At 45.5% G+C, this 18,445-nt stretch overlaps 3 protein-coding genes across 3 annotated transcripts; 1 reads left to right on the top strand and 2 right to left on the bottom strand.

The window, feature by feature from the left end:
* Window positions 1-1,934: 1,934 nt before the first annotated feature.
* Window positions 1,935-4,061, top strand: LOC127343175 (inorganic phosphate transporter 1-11). The gene is made up of 2 exons (XM_051369291.2): window positions 1,935-3,190; window positions 3,278-4,061. Exons 1-2 carry the CDS (start codon window positions 2,058-2,060, stop codon window positions 3,807-3,809), a joined length of 1,665 nt encoding a protein of 554 aa, XP_051225251.1. The 5' UTR covers window positions 1,935-2,057; the 3' UTR covers window positions 3,810-4,061.
* Window positions 4,054-5,043, bottom strand: LOC127343176 (arabinogalactan protein 16-like). The gene is made up of 2 exons (XM_051369292.2): window positions 4,655-5,043; window positions 4,054-4,430 (listed from the first exon to the last, which is right to left on the bottom strand). Exons 1-2 carry the CDS (start codon window positions 4,758-4,760, stop codon window positions 4,324-4,326), a joined length of 213 nt encoding a protein of 70 aa, XP_051225252.1. The 5' UTR covers window positions 4,761-5,043; the 3' UTR covers window positions 4,054-4,323.
* Window positions 5,044-5,505: 462 nt separating this feature from the next.
* LOC127343174 (uncharacterized) lies at window positions 5,506-16,575 on the bottom strand. Its single transcript, XM_051369290.2, has 2 exons — window positions 15,191-16,575; window positions 5,506-6,091 (listed from the first exon to the last, which is right to left on the bottom strand). The coding sequence occupies exons 1-2, from the start codon at window positions 16,429-16,431 to the stop codon at window positions 5,911-5,913; spliced, it is 1,422 nt and encodes a 473-aa protein (XP_051225250.1). The 5' UTR covers window positions 16,432-16,575; the 3' UTR covers window positions 5,506-5,910.
* Between the last annotated feature and the right edge of the window lie 1,870 nt (window positions 16,576-18,445).

Raw genomic sequence — 18,445 nt, 5'->3', positions numbered from 1 at the left:
AGTATTGTTCACCCTCCAGATAAGATACAAGAAAGAGGAAAAATTGTGGTGCCGATTAAAAGCAAGTTGAGCCTACACCCAAGTGCAAACACTTGGCTGTAGACTCGGGGGCTACTCCCATCGGGAGCGCTGGCCGCGCACCCGATAAGAAAAATAACTTCGACAGCATCTATGACAATCAAGGTTTGTAGACTCAACTCGATTCTACGACTCGAGTGGAGCCTACTCCCATCGGGAGCACATGGATTTCATCAAGTCCTCCAGAAATATAGTTAAGTTCTTCATCGAGTAGTACAACTTGAGTCTATGCCTAAGTGCAAGCACTTACCCATAGACTCGGGGGCTACTCCCATCGGGAGCGCTGTCGCGCACCCGATAGAAAAATAATTTCAAGAATCATCGACATCATCTACGCTACACATGATCTACGACATGGACCTCGCCTCGTATTTTCTTCGACTTCGGAGATGATTATGCTTGGAGTCTCTACGCAAGTCTTCGATTTCCCTAGACACTCGGGGGCTACTGATATGGGTATACCCTTCGGGTACCCATTATTGGTATACCTGGATCGGCTCGGCCCAATATGGAAAAGGCCCAACAAGGCAACCCGAAGAAGTAGTCGACTAGGACTCTTGTAAAACCCTAGGCTGGTTGCATATATAAAGCTAGCCAGGGCACCCGAAATAAGGGGGAGAACAGATAGACAACATAGCTCCGCCTACGGCGGCACCCTGTAAACATACTTATGCTCATATACTAGATTGCTAGCAGCACGTAGGGATCCTCCACCGAGGGGACCCGAAGCTGGGTACGTCGTGTGCCTAATCTCGCTCCCGGAATCTCCATCGTCGCTCTCTCCCGAAACCTAAGTCTACAATACGTAGGCATTGCGAGGTGTTCCCTCGTCACTTAATACCTTGGTAAACCATGTTTCGACAAACGTGACCTGATGACCAATGTGCACATGCGGTGCAAGTTCGTAGGCCACCACATAATTTTATTGGCCCGGGTCTCTTGCGTCAATGTGCACATTCCACGATGTTTGTTCTAATGAGATTGAGTACAAAAATTATCTGCATTTCTTGAAACGAGGCAAAAGGATTGCCATTTTATTAATTAAGGGCAAGTTATTAGAGGGTTTTAAGAAAAAAAATCCTTTAACACAGGGTGTTCAACAAAAGTCTACTCTCCTGGAATTACATTATTCAATAACTTCTCCCTGGTGACACTCCAAGTCCTTTCTTCGTCTTTAATCTCACCGATGATGATATTCGCGGGGGTGGGCATGATGACAAAACACTCTAGCATTTTCCTTCTTCCAAATTTTCATTGAGATTGGCATGATAATGGAAGCCAAGGCTTTCCGCTCTCTCCCTTTTCCCAAAGCTAGTTTTGGCCACCAATCTTCAACATTTAACTCCCACATGTAAGTATCTATGAAGTAAGCCAAAATATACAATGACAAGTGACTGCAAATTCTTGTTCCAGTTCACCAGGATCGATGATTTAGACAGTTTTGGCCTTGTAACGTAGGAAAACTCCTTTGGACAACCTTACCTCTCTTAATTCGTATGCTACCTGTCGCCAATCAGCAAGAGGTGGACTGGTTGCAGAATATCCTTTCGAATGACACATTTGCGCCTTAGTAACCTTCGCTCGTAGCTAAATTTCACGAGAGAGACAAAAATACATGGCTCGCTCCCAATATCCACTGCTCCATTGATCGGTCCATCACTAAGATGGTACGGTGCCGCTTACTATCATCTCTCTCGAGTCTCGACTCGCGAGTGGAGACGAAATAAACCCTCTCCTAGCTTCCTAGCAGGAGCACATGTAGAATATGCTGCCAACTAACACGAGACAGACGGAGGCCACGAGTGACGACAGTTTTCCCTCGTTGCAGCCGTCCTCTGGTTCATCGACCTCGAGCCCAACTCCCCGAAATGCACAAACTATAAGAACCGGCTCGAGCACGCCTCCAAGCACCAAGCACGGCGAGGTTGAGTTTCACAGTTACCGTCGGCGCAGGCGAGAGACGTCCTCCGGGGATCAAGATGGCTGAAAATGCGGGCGGGGGACAGAACCTGGCGGTGCTGGACGCGCTGGACTCGGCGCGCACCCAGATGTACCACATGAAGGCCATCGTGATCGCCGGCATGGGCTTCTTCACCGACGCCTACGACCTCTTCTGCATCACCACCGTCTCCAAGCTGCTGGGCCGCATCTACTACCCGGATGTCAACGCCGGCAGTGGCAAGCCCGGCACGCTGCCCCTCAACATCAACAACGCGGTCGTCGGCGTCGCGCTCGTCGGCACCCTCATGGGCCAGCTCGTCTTCGGCTACTTCGGGGATAAGCTCGGCCGCAAGCGCGTCTACGGCATCACGCTGGTCCTCATGGCCGCCTGCGCCATCGGCTCGGGCCTCTCCTTCGGGTCCACGCATAGATCCGTCATCGGCACGCTCTGCTTCTTCCGCTTCCTGCTCGGCTTCGGAATCGGCGGGGACTACCCGCTGTCGGCAACCATCATGTCCGAGTACGCCAACAAGAAGACCCGCGGCGCGTTCATTGCCGCCGTGTTCGCGATGCAGGGTGTGGGCATCATCTTCGCGGGGCTCGTCTCCATGATCGTCTCAGGCATTCTCCTCCACTACCACCCTGCGCCGTCGTACAAGGAGAACCCTGGGCTGTCGGCCCAGCTGCCGGCGGCGGACTACATGTGGCGCATCGTGCTCATGCTCGGGGCGTTACCGGCGCTGGCGACCTTCTACTGGAGGATGAAGATGCCGGAAACAGCGAGGTACACGGCGATCATCGAGGGAAACGCGAAGCAGGCCTCCAATGACATGCAGAAGGTGCTGGAGATCACGATCGACGACGAGCAGGAAAAGCTCGCCAAGTTCAGGGCGGCCAACGAGTACTCGTTGCTGTCCAAGGAGTTCGCGAAACGCCACGGACTGCATCTCCTCGGCACCACCACCACGTGGTTCCTCCTCGACGTAGCCTTCTACAGCCAGAACCTGACGCAGAAAGACATTTTCCCAGCCATCAACCTCACCGGCCCCCCAGAGTCCATGAACGCCCTGAGAGAGGTGTTCGTCCTATCACGGGCCATGTTCCTCATCGCCCTCTTCGGCACTTTCCCTGGCTACTGGGTTACCGTAACCCTCATCGACAAGATGGGAAGGTACGCGCACCAATCCTTACGGTCGACCTGACTTGGTGATTGGTTACACTTACACATTCTTTGGTACTACGAATCAATAAACTGCAGGTACCTGATCCAGCTCCTTGGCTTCTTCATGATGTCCCTGTTCATGCTGGTGATGGGCATCAAGTACGAATACCTCAAGGAGAGCAACCACATCCTCTTCGCCGTCCTGTACGCGCTCACTTTCTTCTTTGCGAACTTCGGGCCCAACAGCACCACCTTCGTGCTGCCGGCCGAGCTGTTCCCCACGCGCGTGCGCTCCACATGCCACGCCATCAGCGCCGCGTCGGGCAAGGCCGGCGCCATCGTCGCCGCCTTCGGGGTCCAGAGGCTCACTCTCAAGGGCGACGCCAAGCACATGGCAGAGGCGCTCATCATCCTCTCCGTCACCAACATGCTCGGCTTCTTCTTCACCTTCCTCGTCCCGGAGACCATGGGCCGGTCGCTCGAAGAGATCTCCGGCGAGGACGGCAACAACGGCGTCGGCCCCAGCACCAACACCACCACCGCCGGCATAGGCCTCGCGGACGTCAGCAAGGATGACAGGTACCCTCATTCAAGCACCGAATGGCAGCCACCATCGATGCAGGCATGAGATTTCGCGCTATCTTTAATTTGTACTCCATCAGAGAAGTGGAAATGGGGACAAGAATAACGGCGACCAGCTACTGAGGTTGCCATTTAGGTAGCTTGGGAGTTTGGTATATGTACGTACGCGAATCTAGCACTATTGTGTTTGTTAAGTTTATTGTGGATTTTCAGTGTAAATGCGTGAAGAGTGAGCGAGAGACATGCAAATGCTGCCATTTCCCTTCCCGATCATCACTATGTAATGCTGCTTATAATCATGCCATGTTCCATGTATAATAATGCCAAGTATGAATCTATGTAATGTACTGACGAGAACTGTATTACATCTGACTCTAAAATTAACGAATTGGTAATTTTGACATTCCCAATTCTCCAAACTGATTAACTGAACAGCTAAAAGGAACAAACTAATCGACAAATTCCATCTTCTTTTCTGAAATGATCAAACTGGATGAATTAACTGATCATGCACCGCTGATTACATCATGGCGTCGAGTTACAAGTACAGAAGCGGGAGCTCAGAGGAGCCTGTAGGCGGCGGACGCGTCTAGGGGGTGGATGAGGTATGTGAGGGCAAGCGCCACGAACATCAGCACATACGCGATCCCTTGGTCCACGCTGGTTCCTGCCATTATCGACAAAACCAAGGAGATCATTAGGCGCTCACAAGATCGCCGTCGCCACATAGGTAGCGCACATCCTTCCAAGAACTACATTGGAGCTTCCTCCCAAAGTCCCAAACCATGGAATTAACATCGATTCTGGCCAAGTTTCCTCGATTGAAAATGACAGTACACGGAAACAAGAATGTCGAAAGGAAATTATAAGGTAAGAGAAAAGGGTAGTAACCATCACTGGTGGGTGCCGGGGCAGGGGCCAGCTGAGCGTTGGCCACGGTGGCGAGCACGACAACGATGGCCATGACAAGAAGAGAGGCTCTAGAGATCACCGCCATGTCCTTCCTCTCTATCACCAAAAAGGAGATAAACCAGAAACGGCTCTAGATCCCCCTCCCTCTCGCTCTGGGGATCAGGACGAGAAGGAGAGAGGAAAGGAAAAAAGGGCAGAGGCTGGCTGGCGTTTCTTTTGTGCTCGCATAAATCTCGGCGAATGCGGGCGAGACCCAGGTTTTGTAGCGGCCCCTTCTGAAATAGCCGAGCTCGTGCACAAATGATGATGCGCAATCGGAGGTGCAGAGGAGTGGCCAGCCTTGCTCCTCGTTCGCTAAGATTCAGGGGGTAATCTTCTGCAGCGTTCCTGCCTACCGTTGGTTTTGACCTGTAACTAACTACTAAGCGATCCTCCGGCACCACCTGGAACGGACCCAGATATCAGGGGATTATAGTTCACCTTGGACTGCTTCTGAGCATGCTGAGGAACCTTGTCACGCTAGGCAGAAGCTGCGCACGACCTGACACTGAAACTGCAAAAAGGTCAGCCCAAAGAAATGAACAGAAAATAAGTCTGCCTTGAATGTGCCAACATGGTAAAATGGGAAGAGTAATGCCCTGTATAGAACATTTCGGTTCATTTTCGGACGAATCTTACAGGACAACGTAGAAAAGAAGTGAAAGCTAACTGCGAACAAGCGCCAAGGCAGGTGCAGCATGGCAACATGTTGAAATTCCAGGTCCCAGAGCTATAAACTGACTTGCCTCCTGCAGTTAAGAATAAAAAGCAACACATGCAACCTGGAACGATTTTGAGTAAGCAGCCGTACTCTCTGCATTGCACAGAAACAACCATATGAACATCAGTTACCAACATTCACAACTTAAAGGATTCTTAAGAGGCACTGTGCAAGGGAGGCAGACTACATCATGCATTCATGCAGAAGATACTACGAGGCACCGACATTTCCAGTCTTAGCATAACAAAAAAAAAAGTAGTTGCGCTTCAGATGCTTCTTCAGCATGAGAGGCACCATGTCAATGCTCCATCGTACGTTCGAAACATGTTTTCAGGACTAGGAGGACCTAGTGGGCGGCTAATTGATGGTCAATACTGCTTGGTTTTCGGTGCCACCTGTACATCACACCAAAATATAACCTTCTATATAAAGAGTTGTGGCATCTGCATCTCCTCTGCATAATGTTTCCTTGTTGTCAAAAGAAGTATGGATCTTCTTTGTTCCTGAAGATACCATACACCTGCTCAGAGCAATCCAGTGTAAGTTTCTGAAGAAAATACACATTTGTAGCATCTTGATTCTTTAGTTCCTCAACAGTTCTTTTCATCGGTCCTTGGAGATCACCACCCAAAAGAAATTCCGCCAACTTATTTGCCCTGAAATGCCCAACAGCAAACAAGAAGTTTCAGATATGAATATAAATGAGCCAGCAATGTAGCATCTCATACATGTATCCTTATGTGTGGTTGCATATGGTACTTGTGAAAATATAAGAACGAAAACATATTAGATACCTGCATCTTAAATATCGTCTCCAAGATGGGTACAAATGAATACTAACAATTTTCTTCATTCATGAATTTTTACATTATAGGAAGGCATAAACAAGTCTGGATCCTTATTTGGCACAATTACTGACAAGTGACCCATTTTGTTTTCATGTTTCAGATGGTATGCTAACAACAGTTGAGCCATGAGCATCTAGTCCTCTATGTGGCATCATACGTTTTGTAATGGCAAACACCTAACAACCACTGCTGATTGTGGGAGTTGCAGAACCTACTGTTATCATGCATACTTACCTCTAGAAGTTCAAAGAATCAGCCGAGCTTTGGAGAACGATTATTCTTTGTGTGGGATGGATGGTAAAGGATGATAAATCAAACAAGTTGTAACATCCCAAATTTCAATCAATGAGAAATGATGAATTCCAAAATCCCAATTTTTGCAACCAACAAAAACTTTTATTATTGCATATAGTGCTATGCATAGTGTGTGTGCATTTGGGGTGACATTGCCATGATGTGTGCTTGGAACCCTTACCAATATACTAAAAACCTACCTTTGATACCTTGTGATCATAAAGAAAAGCAAAAACAAAAAGAAAAGAATAAAAGTTAGAAATTCCCAAAACCCTCACATATGGTTTATGCCATTTTTGCAAAACTTGAACCTAGACCATTTTGGCTTGCACCATTGGTTGGAAATGGTTCTTAAACACTTATTAACACTTTTGGAATCAAAGAAAACTCAAATCAAATCAAATTTGAAATCAAAATGAGCTCACATGTACTAATGGTCAAAATTGACAATTTTAGCCTGATGCCCTCTTTGAGCCTCTGTTTTGAAAAAATTTCAAACTAAACTATGCCAACTCTTTGCACCTCATCCAAGACAACATCAAGGTGAACAACTTTGCCCAAAACAACCCCTGCAAATTCTTGCTCAAATTCAAATGGTGATCAAGCAAAGTTGCAACCATAAAGCAAAACTAAGATCATACCCATTTTGAGATTTTGCAAACCAACTTCAATTTGACCACCACCACCACCAATAGACTTCAATTATTATATGATTGCAACCCACCAAAATTCATTCAAAAATTCAAAAATATTTGTCTTGCGGCCATTTCATCAAGCACCTTGTGTGCAATATTCTGCCAAGCCAACACACTCTATTAACCAGCAGACCATGGCCTAAACCCTCAAGCTTACCTCATCAAAACTGCTCCCCTGTACCCTCTGCACCTTGCCAAGCACTAGAGACAACCAGTGGTACACAAACTCATCACCATTTTGACCAAGAGCAACCATGCCATGGCATGCCCACCTCTCCTCATGCCATCTCTCTCTGAACATTTCCAACGTGCACCACCTTGTCATTCGTGTTCCCCTCACTCACCTGAACCTGCTAGACACGCTGCTCGATCAAACGGTGCACCGCACACGCCAGAACACGCGCGCCCAGACGTGCACGCGCGCGCCAGAGCGTGCACCGCCGTGCACCAGAGTGCGCCAGGGCTCGCAGACGCCCCACTCGCTCGCGTCACCCCGCACCTTCTCTCTGCACCACCAGCTCCACGACGCCACCAGGAGACGCCAGGACACGCCCACCTGCCCGCGGGAACCCTGTAGACGACGAGCTCGTCGACGACTTCCGCCACGGCCTGTGAGCTCGCGTCACTCTCCTGCTCTCGTCCTTGCCTCAATTTCACCGCAATCACGCCCAGCGTCACCGCCGTGACGTCGCCCAGTCACGAGCGTCAGCGCCAGTACCTCCACGCCCCTGTAGCCGCGTCGCCGCAGTTGACCTCACTGCCAGACCACGGCCACCTTCCGCCGCTATAAAAGGAGCCATCCCCGCGCTCAGTTCTTCACACCACCGTGCTTCCCTCTCTCTTCTCAACCTCGTCGACCACCTCTCCTGCTCGATTAGCCACCGTAGCCATCCAATTTGGTCGCCGGAGCCCGCGGAGGTGCTGAGAAGCTCGCCGACGATTTCGGCCACCGTTGGAGACGCCACTGCTACCCGCTGCTTCCCCGTCGTCGACAACGCCGCCGCAGCACGTCGCCGACCATCGCCGCACCGCCGGTGAGCCTCCCACCCCCCACCGTCGCCGCCAGTAGCTCCGCCTCTCGTCGCCGTCGACGATGGATGTGGTCCGTAGGATCACCTTCTAATCGTGCGGCGCAGATAGGACCTTACCGTTTCGCTCGTTATGACAGACTGACGTGTAGGCCCCACTGTCAGGCGGCCCGCGGCGTGCGAGACGCGCTAGCTGGGCTGGCCCGTTTTATTTTTGCTGTGCAGCCCAGTATCGTTTCCCGCCTAGGCCCAGATATTCAAATTTGAATATTTCGAATTTAACAAATTGCTCACAGATGCCATGTTCAAAATTAAATAGGGACAAATCTACTTGGCCAAATTCAATAAATTTTATATATTTGGAAAGCTGAGAAAATTATCTGAACAACTACTGGCCTCAACCCTAAATTCGTTGTAGAATTAATGTTATAAAAATAACAAGGCAGGGCCTTTTGCCACTTCAAACATTTATTAAAAATCAACCAAAAATGCTTTTGAGTTGATTCCAACTCTCAAAATTCACATTTAACATTGTCTATCAGAATATATAAAAAAATGACATAGTTGTTTGTATGATCATGGTCTAGATTTAAAAATGGCTCTATGGCTATTTCTAGTCCATTTAAATTATCCAAAAATATTTATTAAATAGTATGGGAGCTATTCTCTCATTTAAATCTTGTCTCAAATAACTCAACATGAGGTAGTGACTATGGTCTAATTGACCTCATATTGAATTATGTGATGACATTAAATCATTACCATGTTAGGATTAAAATGCATGAGGGTATCACCTCATTTAAATCATTCTCCCAAATAATGATTATGAAGAAGTTGACCTTGGTCAACCTAGGTCATATGTTATTAATTGAGGAGATTAAATCTTAACAAGAGTCAATGAGAGGAAATTATTTCTCCAAAGAATTAAATAGGAAATTTAATTAATACTTGTAATGAGAGGAAATTATTTTTCTTAAGAAGAAAACAAAGTCAATCAACATAATACCAATGTTGTGATGCTAGCTTAGCTTGTGTGACTCATGTGTGTGCTTAGTCTAGCCTCTAAGTGTTGTGTGGTGATTGTGTACATCGTATTCGTTTTTAGACGCTAGTACCGAGGAGTATCAAGAGGAGGAGGAGGTCTACTTCCAAGGAGAAGAAGACCACTTTGATCAATACACCAACCAAGGCAAGCTAATATTCTTGCAAAGTGCAAAGCTCTACAAGAGCAAGGCATCACCACCTTTTACTTTATGCTTAATGGTCCTATCCCAAGTTTTTTACTTTACAAGCTTTATTGAATTTTATTTATCAAAGTTACTTTTTGATTCATGATTCACTTGGTCTAGAATAGCACAAGAGTATCAAATTTAGCCTAGAGCAATCAAAGCTAGTTAGCACCCCTCATGACTAGTTGCTAGTGCTAACAAGTAAAATTGACTACTCTAGATGGGAACATGTGAAATGAAATGACTTTGAAATATTTTGAAGGTGAATGTGACTTGAATGACATGATGAATATGATAAAAACTGATGATTGGGTTCGGATGCGATACCATTCCAATTTACAAGTACCCCCACAATACCTGATTATGGGTAGGGCTTAACTGGAAGTTTATGTGTCTTAGTATGGGTTCCCTCTAAACAAGCGTCATAGGGGTTATGCCGAGGCTGCCTCCGTTAAAAGTGAAATGATGTGAAATGACGTGAAATGAGGTGAATGTCCGGCCCAAGCCCTGTGCAGTTCCCAGGCTGACGGTTTGTCTTCACTGGGAGGCCAAGCTCATGGGGGGAGGTGTCTATACTAGGATATGTAAGTGAAAGGTTATGGTTGATGATTCGCGTACTGAGTTACGATTATTCAGGGTTATCCCTGACGGATGTAATCAAATGTTGTGGCACAAGTGTGCAACCTCTGCAGAGTGTAAACCTATTCGAATAGCCGTGTCCACGGTTACGAACGATTGGAAAGGCCATACTGTTCCGTTGTCAGATGTTTTTCTGAACTAAATGGTGAATGGTGAAATGAATGGTGACCTGAATGGTGAAGTTGAATTGAATCACAACTGAGTTGTGGGAATGACACTAATGTTCCCACTTGAGTTAGTTAGCAAATGAGAAGGCTTTTTACTAAATGTTTATGAACTAAAATTGGCTTTATGCAAATAAACCTAGAGCTTAGTAACCTCTTAATAAAATTAATGGTACTTACACTAGATATAGTTTGCGAGTACTTTAAAAGTACTCACGGCTGTGTCCCTGGCTATTCAAATGGCCAGACTATGAAGAGGAGCAGCAGTATGAAGATGACGGCCAGCAGGACGTCTACAACAACTAGGAGATCTTCTGACGTCAAGCGTTGGCCTGTGGAATTAGATAGTCCACTACTACTACGCTTCCGCTTTGTAATATGTGTGTTGATCATTAGATCAACTATTTGTGTAATATGGGATCATGTGATCTACTTTTATAAGACGATTATGGTTTGTAATGAATGATGACTTATGATATCAACTGTTATGTCTCGCAACAACAATATTCCTGGGATTGCGATGAATGGCATAATAGGCATCTGGACTTAAAAATCCGGATGTTGACACAAGTACCCTCATGTTTGTTTTTCAGTCACACTAAATGTACCAATTTTTATCCACCGACAGGGTTTGCATCTGGACTGTGCTCATGATGTTCCTTGTGGCAATAATTGTTACTACAATTTCTTTAAATAGATTAGCAGGGGTTTGTAGGAGAATTGCTTGGGAAGTAAATTTCAGTTCTGTTTCATGCAAGACAATACCAAGGTAAAGGATTTGCTATTGATTGTAGGAGTATCTATTAGACACTATTTTAGAATTTGGGCGCTCTAGGTAAAACTTGAAGGCGGTGGCAAAGGTGCTTAAATGATGACTTTGATGTTCCACTTATGGTCATATTGCGAAGTTCGTGGAAATATTTGCTGCCCGGCAAGATCAATTCAGGTGTTCCCAGGAGGCTCTCGATCTGCTTCCTTGGGACCCAGGTCACTACAGCATTGGACAGTAGTTAAGATAATAAGGCAATTTTTTACTTCATGTCTTTGCGTTCTGCACAGAGAGATTACCACTGCGATGATAGTAGACAGTATAGGGCACTCTAGGCAGGCAGCCGTTCTGATGCCTAGATGCAGAATAGGTACAAAACTATATAAAGCCCTGAATCTGTTAGAAACAAAGAAGTGGCTGATATACAGAATATCCGATACAGAGCCATGGATTAGGCCCCAGTTTTACTGGGAAAATTATACACACTACTGCTGCCTGATGATTTTTTCGGGTAGAACAGCAGTTATAAGGTTTTATGTAGAAGACACTACATTTTAAGACGAGCTACTACCCACAGATCCATCTTTGAGATTAACTCCCACGGGTCAGTGTCTACGATGGTGGCCCAGTGCATAGTCAAAGAACTTTGTGAGTTTATGTAAGATCTACAGCGATTTTGGTGAAAAGTGTCGAGCTAAACAAATGGCTGATCCATGGTCACTAACTAGGCTGAGACACTCTCTGAGACTTTTTTTACAGGATATTCAGGGCTTGTACAGAACTTAATTTTTTTTGAATATAAACTCTGAGAATTGCCCAAAGTTCGATCAGATTTTGAATCTTTTCCGGAAAAAAGAAAGCCGAACAGTCTATAGTGGCTCAATCAGTGTGCCGCGTACACCTTGGCGTGGGGAAGGAAGGGTTCGTTTGGACTGGCTTTAAAAAGTTGTTCGGTTTTTGTTAAGTTCAGATGAACTTTGGTCAGATTTTCAAGTTGTCAAAAAAGGCTAAAAACCCTAGTGGTCCAAATAAGGGGCTCTAATCAATCCGGGAAATAATTATTTTTTCAGGCCAAACTTGTAGGAATGTAGTCTCTTCAGTTTGGAATGAGTTCTAGGCGAATTGTATTATTAAACAAAAAAACTATAGTTCGGCCAACAATGGCTAAAACTTGCTTTCTGCCAGACCTCACTCAAGATTATACTAGGTACTAATAGAATTTAATATCGAAGTGACTTAGAGGTGTGTTGTTATGAGGCATGAGTTGTGTAGGCAAGTGATATTATGATATTCGTCATGCTTATGTGTTCCCTGGGGTTGAATTTTTTCTAGAACTTCACCATGTAAGGAACTGCCTAATCAAGCGGTGGTTCAGCGCATTCTGTTTGCCCTTGGGAGTTGCTTTTTTATTGCTGAGTTTTAAGAGGAACATTAAACATGAGTGGATCTCTTAATATACAAAGTGAACTGAATGTTGGTCACCAGTTTCTACATTCATTATTCAGTTGCCTCTTATTTAGCTCTTTATTACTCCTTGATTCTTCAGAAATCAAAATCCATCGATTGCTTGTCCACAAAAACCTAATGAAATTTACCATACATAGGATTTTTTACATCTCCCCAACAACAACGAATCTACTTTCTGTATATTTCTCAATTTTATATTGAAGAGAAAAAAGGTAACGGAATGATCTATGGGATTTGGACTAGATACATATTAGCAATGGGACTGTGTGTATCTATCTATTCTATTATCTATTATATACTAAAAGCAAAATAAGAGGTTTTAATAGAGACACCAGGTTAATCCACATCATCCTAATTATTTTAACAACTAGATTAATAATTAATGGCTAGGATTTAATGAATTTACGTAACCATGTGTTTCCGCTTGACACGTTAATATATAGAAACGTGTAGCTTCCTTTTGGCAGGTTAACTTTCGATACGCGTACAGTATATTGCTAATAACCGAGTTGAGCCAACAAAACCGCTTAGACGTTGCTCCCGTGATTGATGCACATACACACCTTATTACGTGCACATCACCATAAAGGTAGACTAGCTAGCTAGGTGAGTCCGTTCCAAAGAAATATACTAGAAAATATGTTACTAGGACATGCACAATATATTACATGCACATGTTTGATGATATAGGCAGACACATCGATCTAATTCTTTCTAAAAGTGGTTCGTGTTGGATAAAAAAATGTCACGTAACCATTTAATTGGTCCGGAGACGTAATTCAAGTGTATTTCTTTCAGACTACATATGATAGGACTCCATCGTGACTAATCTTTTCTAGAGACCGGCCAGCAACAGTCTTTACACACCGGCAAGAGCCTGGCCCTCCACGAATCAAAATAGAAGCAAAGGAAAAAACAAATGAAAACAAGGTAGTAATCCAATCGTATAAAACTATAAAACTGACCATCTGTACTATATCTGTATTCACGTACATGCAAAGAAAATTTAAACTCTTCACAAATTATTTTTTAGTTTTGGCTATGATATAGTACAAGATATAACCGGCCTGTAACTATTATTTGGCTATAACTTGTGCGGAAACCACAATTATAGACCGAGCTACGATTATTTGGCTATAATTTGTGTGGAAACCACAAGTATCGACCGAGCTACATGTATATCGGTTTTTGAATGAAAAAAAAATCAAAATCAGCAGTTTAAAGTTTCGGAAAAATCCGAAAATAAATTTAGATGTCAAAAATGTTGCGTGATACCACCATGTAAAATTTTAAATTCAAATACCTTATACTGTATGCTGCACAAAAATGACAAAATCTGTTGCGAGTTGAAATTTTGCAAATACAAGGACCACAACATTGCCTACATCAAGATCTATTTTTCAGACATTTTGGAAATCTTAAAATATCGTTTTCGAATTTCGAAAAAACAAGCTATGTGTACCTCAAGCTACAAAATTTCACAACTTGTGAAGCCATGAAAGTATGCATAATTTATATATATGTTTCCGGTATCATATCAATAGACTTTGGTCTAATGTATTTTGTGCCGGAATAAAGGAATGGCATACCAATGTCACAAACCACATATCATATAGTAAGAACTATCCGCGAACTCGCGTAGTCAAATTTTATGCATTGTATTGATATACTATCATATAAAAAAATATGGATGATCAAAGTTATTGTGTATTACTGTATTTATAGATAATATAATGGCTCATAGGCTCTCTAAATAAAACAAAATTAATTTTTTTTGCTCAGACTTTCCATTTATTAGCATATACAGAACAAACGATGATATATATGACAACATCAGTTAAAATATAGAGAATTATTTTTTTCAGTCACTTTCCAAACACTAAGGTTAATGCCCTCGCATTTGCGAGGGCCATCTTGCTAGTTAAAATAACAGTAAAGGAATAGTTCCAATTACTCAACAAAATGAATGGTTCAGATTAGAAATAGCACTTCAGATTTAAGATTGAGGGAGCAGAAGGAGATCATATATTATTATATTATTATAGCACAGGGTTCCGATCAGCACGGTTCAGATTAGAAATAACGCTTTAGATTTAAGATTGACGAAGCAGAAGGAGATGATGTATACATAAGTCCATCATTGCAGGCTAAAAATATAAAGTAATTCTAGAAGTTAATGCACGGGTCAACCTGCTAGTTATTAATTAAATGAACAACAAACAAATACGACATACATCACCATATAGCTGCTATGAGCTATAAAGTAGTACTAGGTGGTCAATATTGTCATGCACTCCTGTTTTCTAAAGCTATGACCATTCCCATTTGCAAAGACAATCTATTTTAAGTGGCTTTCCAAAACCTCTTTGTCTCTTTATCCCTGGCAGTCTACCTATAATTTCTTTTTCTATTGCTAAATTTCAAAGATCCACTCAAGGTCTGTTCTGATTCCTAATACTACCATGGATTTGCAATATTTTGAATTTCTAAAGCTTACCGCAATTAAAAATCATGTAAGGTTGACTACTAGTATGGCTAAACAAAGACATGATATAAATACATACAAAATATGCAACAATGACAGATTCCTTTTAATATTCAGCGAATGCAACTTTCACATACCTGAATTCATCTCGTTTATCAGCAGTTGCTAATTTTCCTTGGCGGTAAAGAGCACAGAAACCTTGCATACAGATCTCCTCGTCGAACAATGAGTCAATCACGGGTGCTTCACAGTCCCATTTACTTGTGATTTCTGAAGGCAAGGAGCTCATCTCCCTTTTCACCTGGACATAGGCATTGCTTTCCTTGCAAGGTTCAAATGGAACTACATCCCTTGTTATCCTCGGTTCCTCACTTGGTATAGACAGAGATGCACATTTCTCAGCCCCAACTTCCTTCTTCCCACATTTGGCTGATGATTGAGCCGCTGGTGTCTTGTTCGTTTCCGCAATCCCCTTCGATGGCTGACTAACTCCCCTTGCTGGAGCACCATCAGATGATCGTCCTTTGCCGCCAATTCCAGCTTTACAATAGTCAATCTTGGAAGAACCCTCTTGTATAGCGCTGCTGGCAAGAGGCCCTTGGGAAGGAAGCAGCATTGTCTTGGTCATTCCCTGATCAAAATTCTCTGTTTTCACAACTGGGCTCTCCTGCACGAAAGCTTCCACCTTCGAATCCTCAGGCTTACTGGCCATCTTCCCAGATGTTGCCACCAGCCCCTCTATCCTTGCAGACGAAGATTTCTGCTGATCATTCCCCAATGTACCGACCGAATTGCTCTGCCCCCGCGCATCAAGCTTCCCTGATTCCAACTCCCCGGGCCTATCTCCCCGTATTCGCTTGATGCGTTGGCTCAGCGATTCGGTGTCTTCCTCATCTTCCTCCTCGGAGCCCCCCTCGGCCATCTCCCCTTCCTCCTCATCGCTGGAGAGGTCAATAAAGTCGATGCCTTTCACCTCGCCTTCCTCCGCCTCCTCATCATCAACGCGGGAGTAGTCCCGATGCACCGTGTCCGAGACGGCGGCCTCGACCATGGTGAGCGCCATCTCGTCGACCTCGTTCCGCGGCGGGAGGAAGGCGTCCAGGAGCGCCCTGTACTTCTCCCGCAGGGCGTCGATCCCCGTGCGCGCGGCCTCCAGTTTGGCCTTGACCTCGGTGGCCTCCCTCCCGCGCGCGGCCAGTGCGTCGAGATCGGCGAGCGCGGCGGTCAGTTCCGCACCGAGCTTGGCGTTCCTGCTGTCCCGCGCGACGAGGATGCGCGCAACCGCCTCGAAATCGGCTTTGAGGTAGGAATTGGAGAGGTAGGCCACGAGCTCGGCGCTGGGGAGGTCGGCGAGCTTGTCCTCGGGGGCAGAGGCCATCGTATCCGGCGGCCGAGAGGCGGCGCCGGCGTAGGTGCGGGTGGATGGGAAAAGCGAGGGTTTTTGTGTGTTGGGAATCGGGGAGCCTCCGCGGAGTTGGGGTTCCAGGCTTGAAGATGCCACTCCGCACAACCGCACTCTCCCAAATTATTGCAAGTGCTGTTGTACAGTGCGGCGGCGGAATGCGGGTAGTCGCCCTGCCACCTGGCTTCAATGCCGTCTGGGAAGTCAGAAAAAAAATTATTTTTCGATAATAAAGAGAATATATTAATATCGCGAAGATACCAATTACATCCAACCTCTGCAACAACGCAGTACCTTAATAGCAATATGGATGCACACCTAAAAAAAACTAAGAAATAAAAGTTCCGCTACGGTGTACAAAACCTTATAACATCAACACAAACACCACCAAAACAACACGCGAAGTTCATGTTCTCAAAAAACGACGCCTTCAGGAAGAAAACAGTGCCCAAACGTTGTCGCCGCTGATCGAAGATCTTAGGTTTTCATCCTGAAGTTAGTCCCCGCTCTCAAAACAGTGACTTGAACAAGGACATTGACAGGCACAACCAATTAAGGTCAGACCTTCGATTTTCACCCTGAAAGGTAAGACTGTGAACGTCGCCTGTGCTGCCGCTCCCACTTACATACCGCTGCTACAAAGCTCGAGACACCGTGCAAATTCCTCATCGACACAAAGGCTCTAACCACCATTGCTAGTCCTCAAAATCCAACTTTCATGACATTCTCTGCTTCTGACTCCTGATGGTAACATATAGCAGAGCTTCGCGTCGCTCCCTCCAGCACCAAATGGTCGGAAAAAAACATGGGTACGCACGACCGAATACCACCCGATCCAGCAATCTCTAGTCATAAGGCGCACTAGGGAGTTCACCGACGGAGCCTTCCGGAACTCAACAATTCAGCCAGATCAAGGAGGACATGCATTAACCAGATCATCGTCTTCGCATGAGAGGAACCCTAGGACCGCCACCTTTATTGAAAGTCGTGCCCAACTTGAACGCCACGCGAGCGCCGCCACCACCCATCATGATCCCATGTTGTGCCACGTCCCCGAACTGTAGACATTGTTGATGAGAAATCAGGGCTCAAAGCCCTGCACTTCAACATCCAGTAGACGAGCATGCCAGATTGGAAGCAATCCGGACGGCCGGCTACCACCTGGACGCTGCCACGTACACGCTGCAGATCTTGAAACCAGTCAATCAGATCCAGAAGATTGATGCCTGCACGTAGCAGTTCATGGCGCGTACATGCTCCAGCCGTATGTAGACGCTCCGGAACGGCCGGACACTCATGTGGCCGCCGCCAACATTTGCTCTGGCCCTCGATCGGGGATGGCCAGAAACGGCCCCAGCCCGATAGCAGCCCATAGATCGGTGACTTCCTCAAATCATCTGGGTACATCCAGATCAGATCGGCGACGACAGGATGAAAGTAGACAGCTGCTAGGGTGGCACAAAAGGAAGAAAAATCTTATTATGGCACCCCACCACCGCCGTCCGCCGACGGGCGGCCTCCTCCGGCGACGGCAGGGTGGACAGAGCAGTCAGAAGGAGGATCTCTGATAGGGCAAAGGTGGTCGATCTTTCGATGAGACGAGGATAAATCGATTTGTTGGCGGAGTTCGTGCTTGACGATCCGACTACACGTGCAAAACTCGTGCGCCAATGCAATCGCTAGGACAATCTCCGGGAGTTACTGATCTTGCGGATGCACGATCAGCCTGACCAGCGAGGGTCTTAATTCCTACCTGAAATCGAGAACAAGTAAGAACTAATGATGCAACCAGAATATTACGGACATAGATGAAAGCTTTATTGAATAAGGTGGGATTCCGAATAGTCGGTCTTGTTCTGAGCGTTGGCCTCAAAAGAAGTACACGAGAGTTGCAGCAATGGCTAACTTTTAATCTAATCAAAATCCGAGTCTAAACGTGACGGCTATGGGGGTATTTAAAAGAGGAAAATGTGGGGTTTCGGCCAGCCAT

The sequence above is a fragment of the Lolium perenne genome, chromosome 3 (assembly GCF_019359855.2).
Source record: "Lolium perenne isolate Kyuss_39 chromosome 3, Kyuss_2.0, whole genome shotgun sequence".
Lineage (NCBI taxonomy): Eukaryota > Viridiplantae > Streptophyta > Magnoliopsida > Poales > Poaceae > Lolium > Lolium perenne.
The sequence above is the reverse complement of the archived record's forward strand: the minus strand, read 5'-3'. Positions and strand labels throughout refer to the sequence as shown.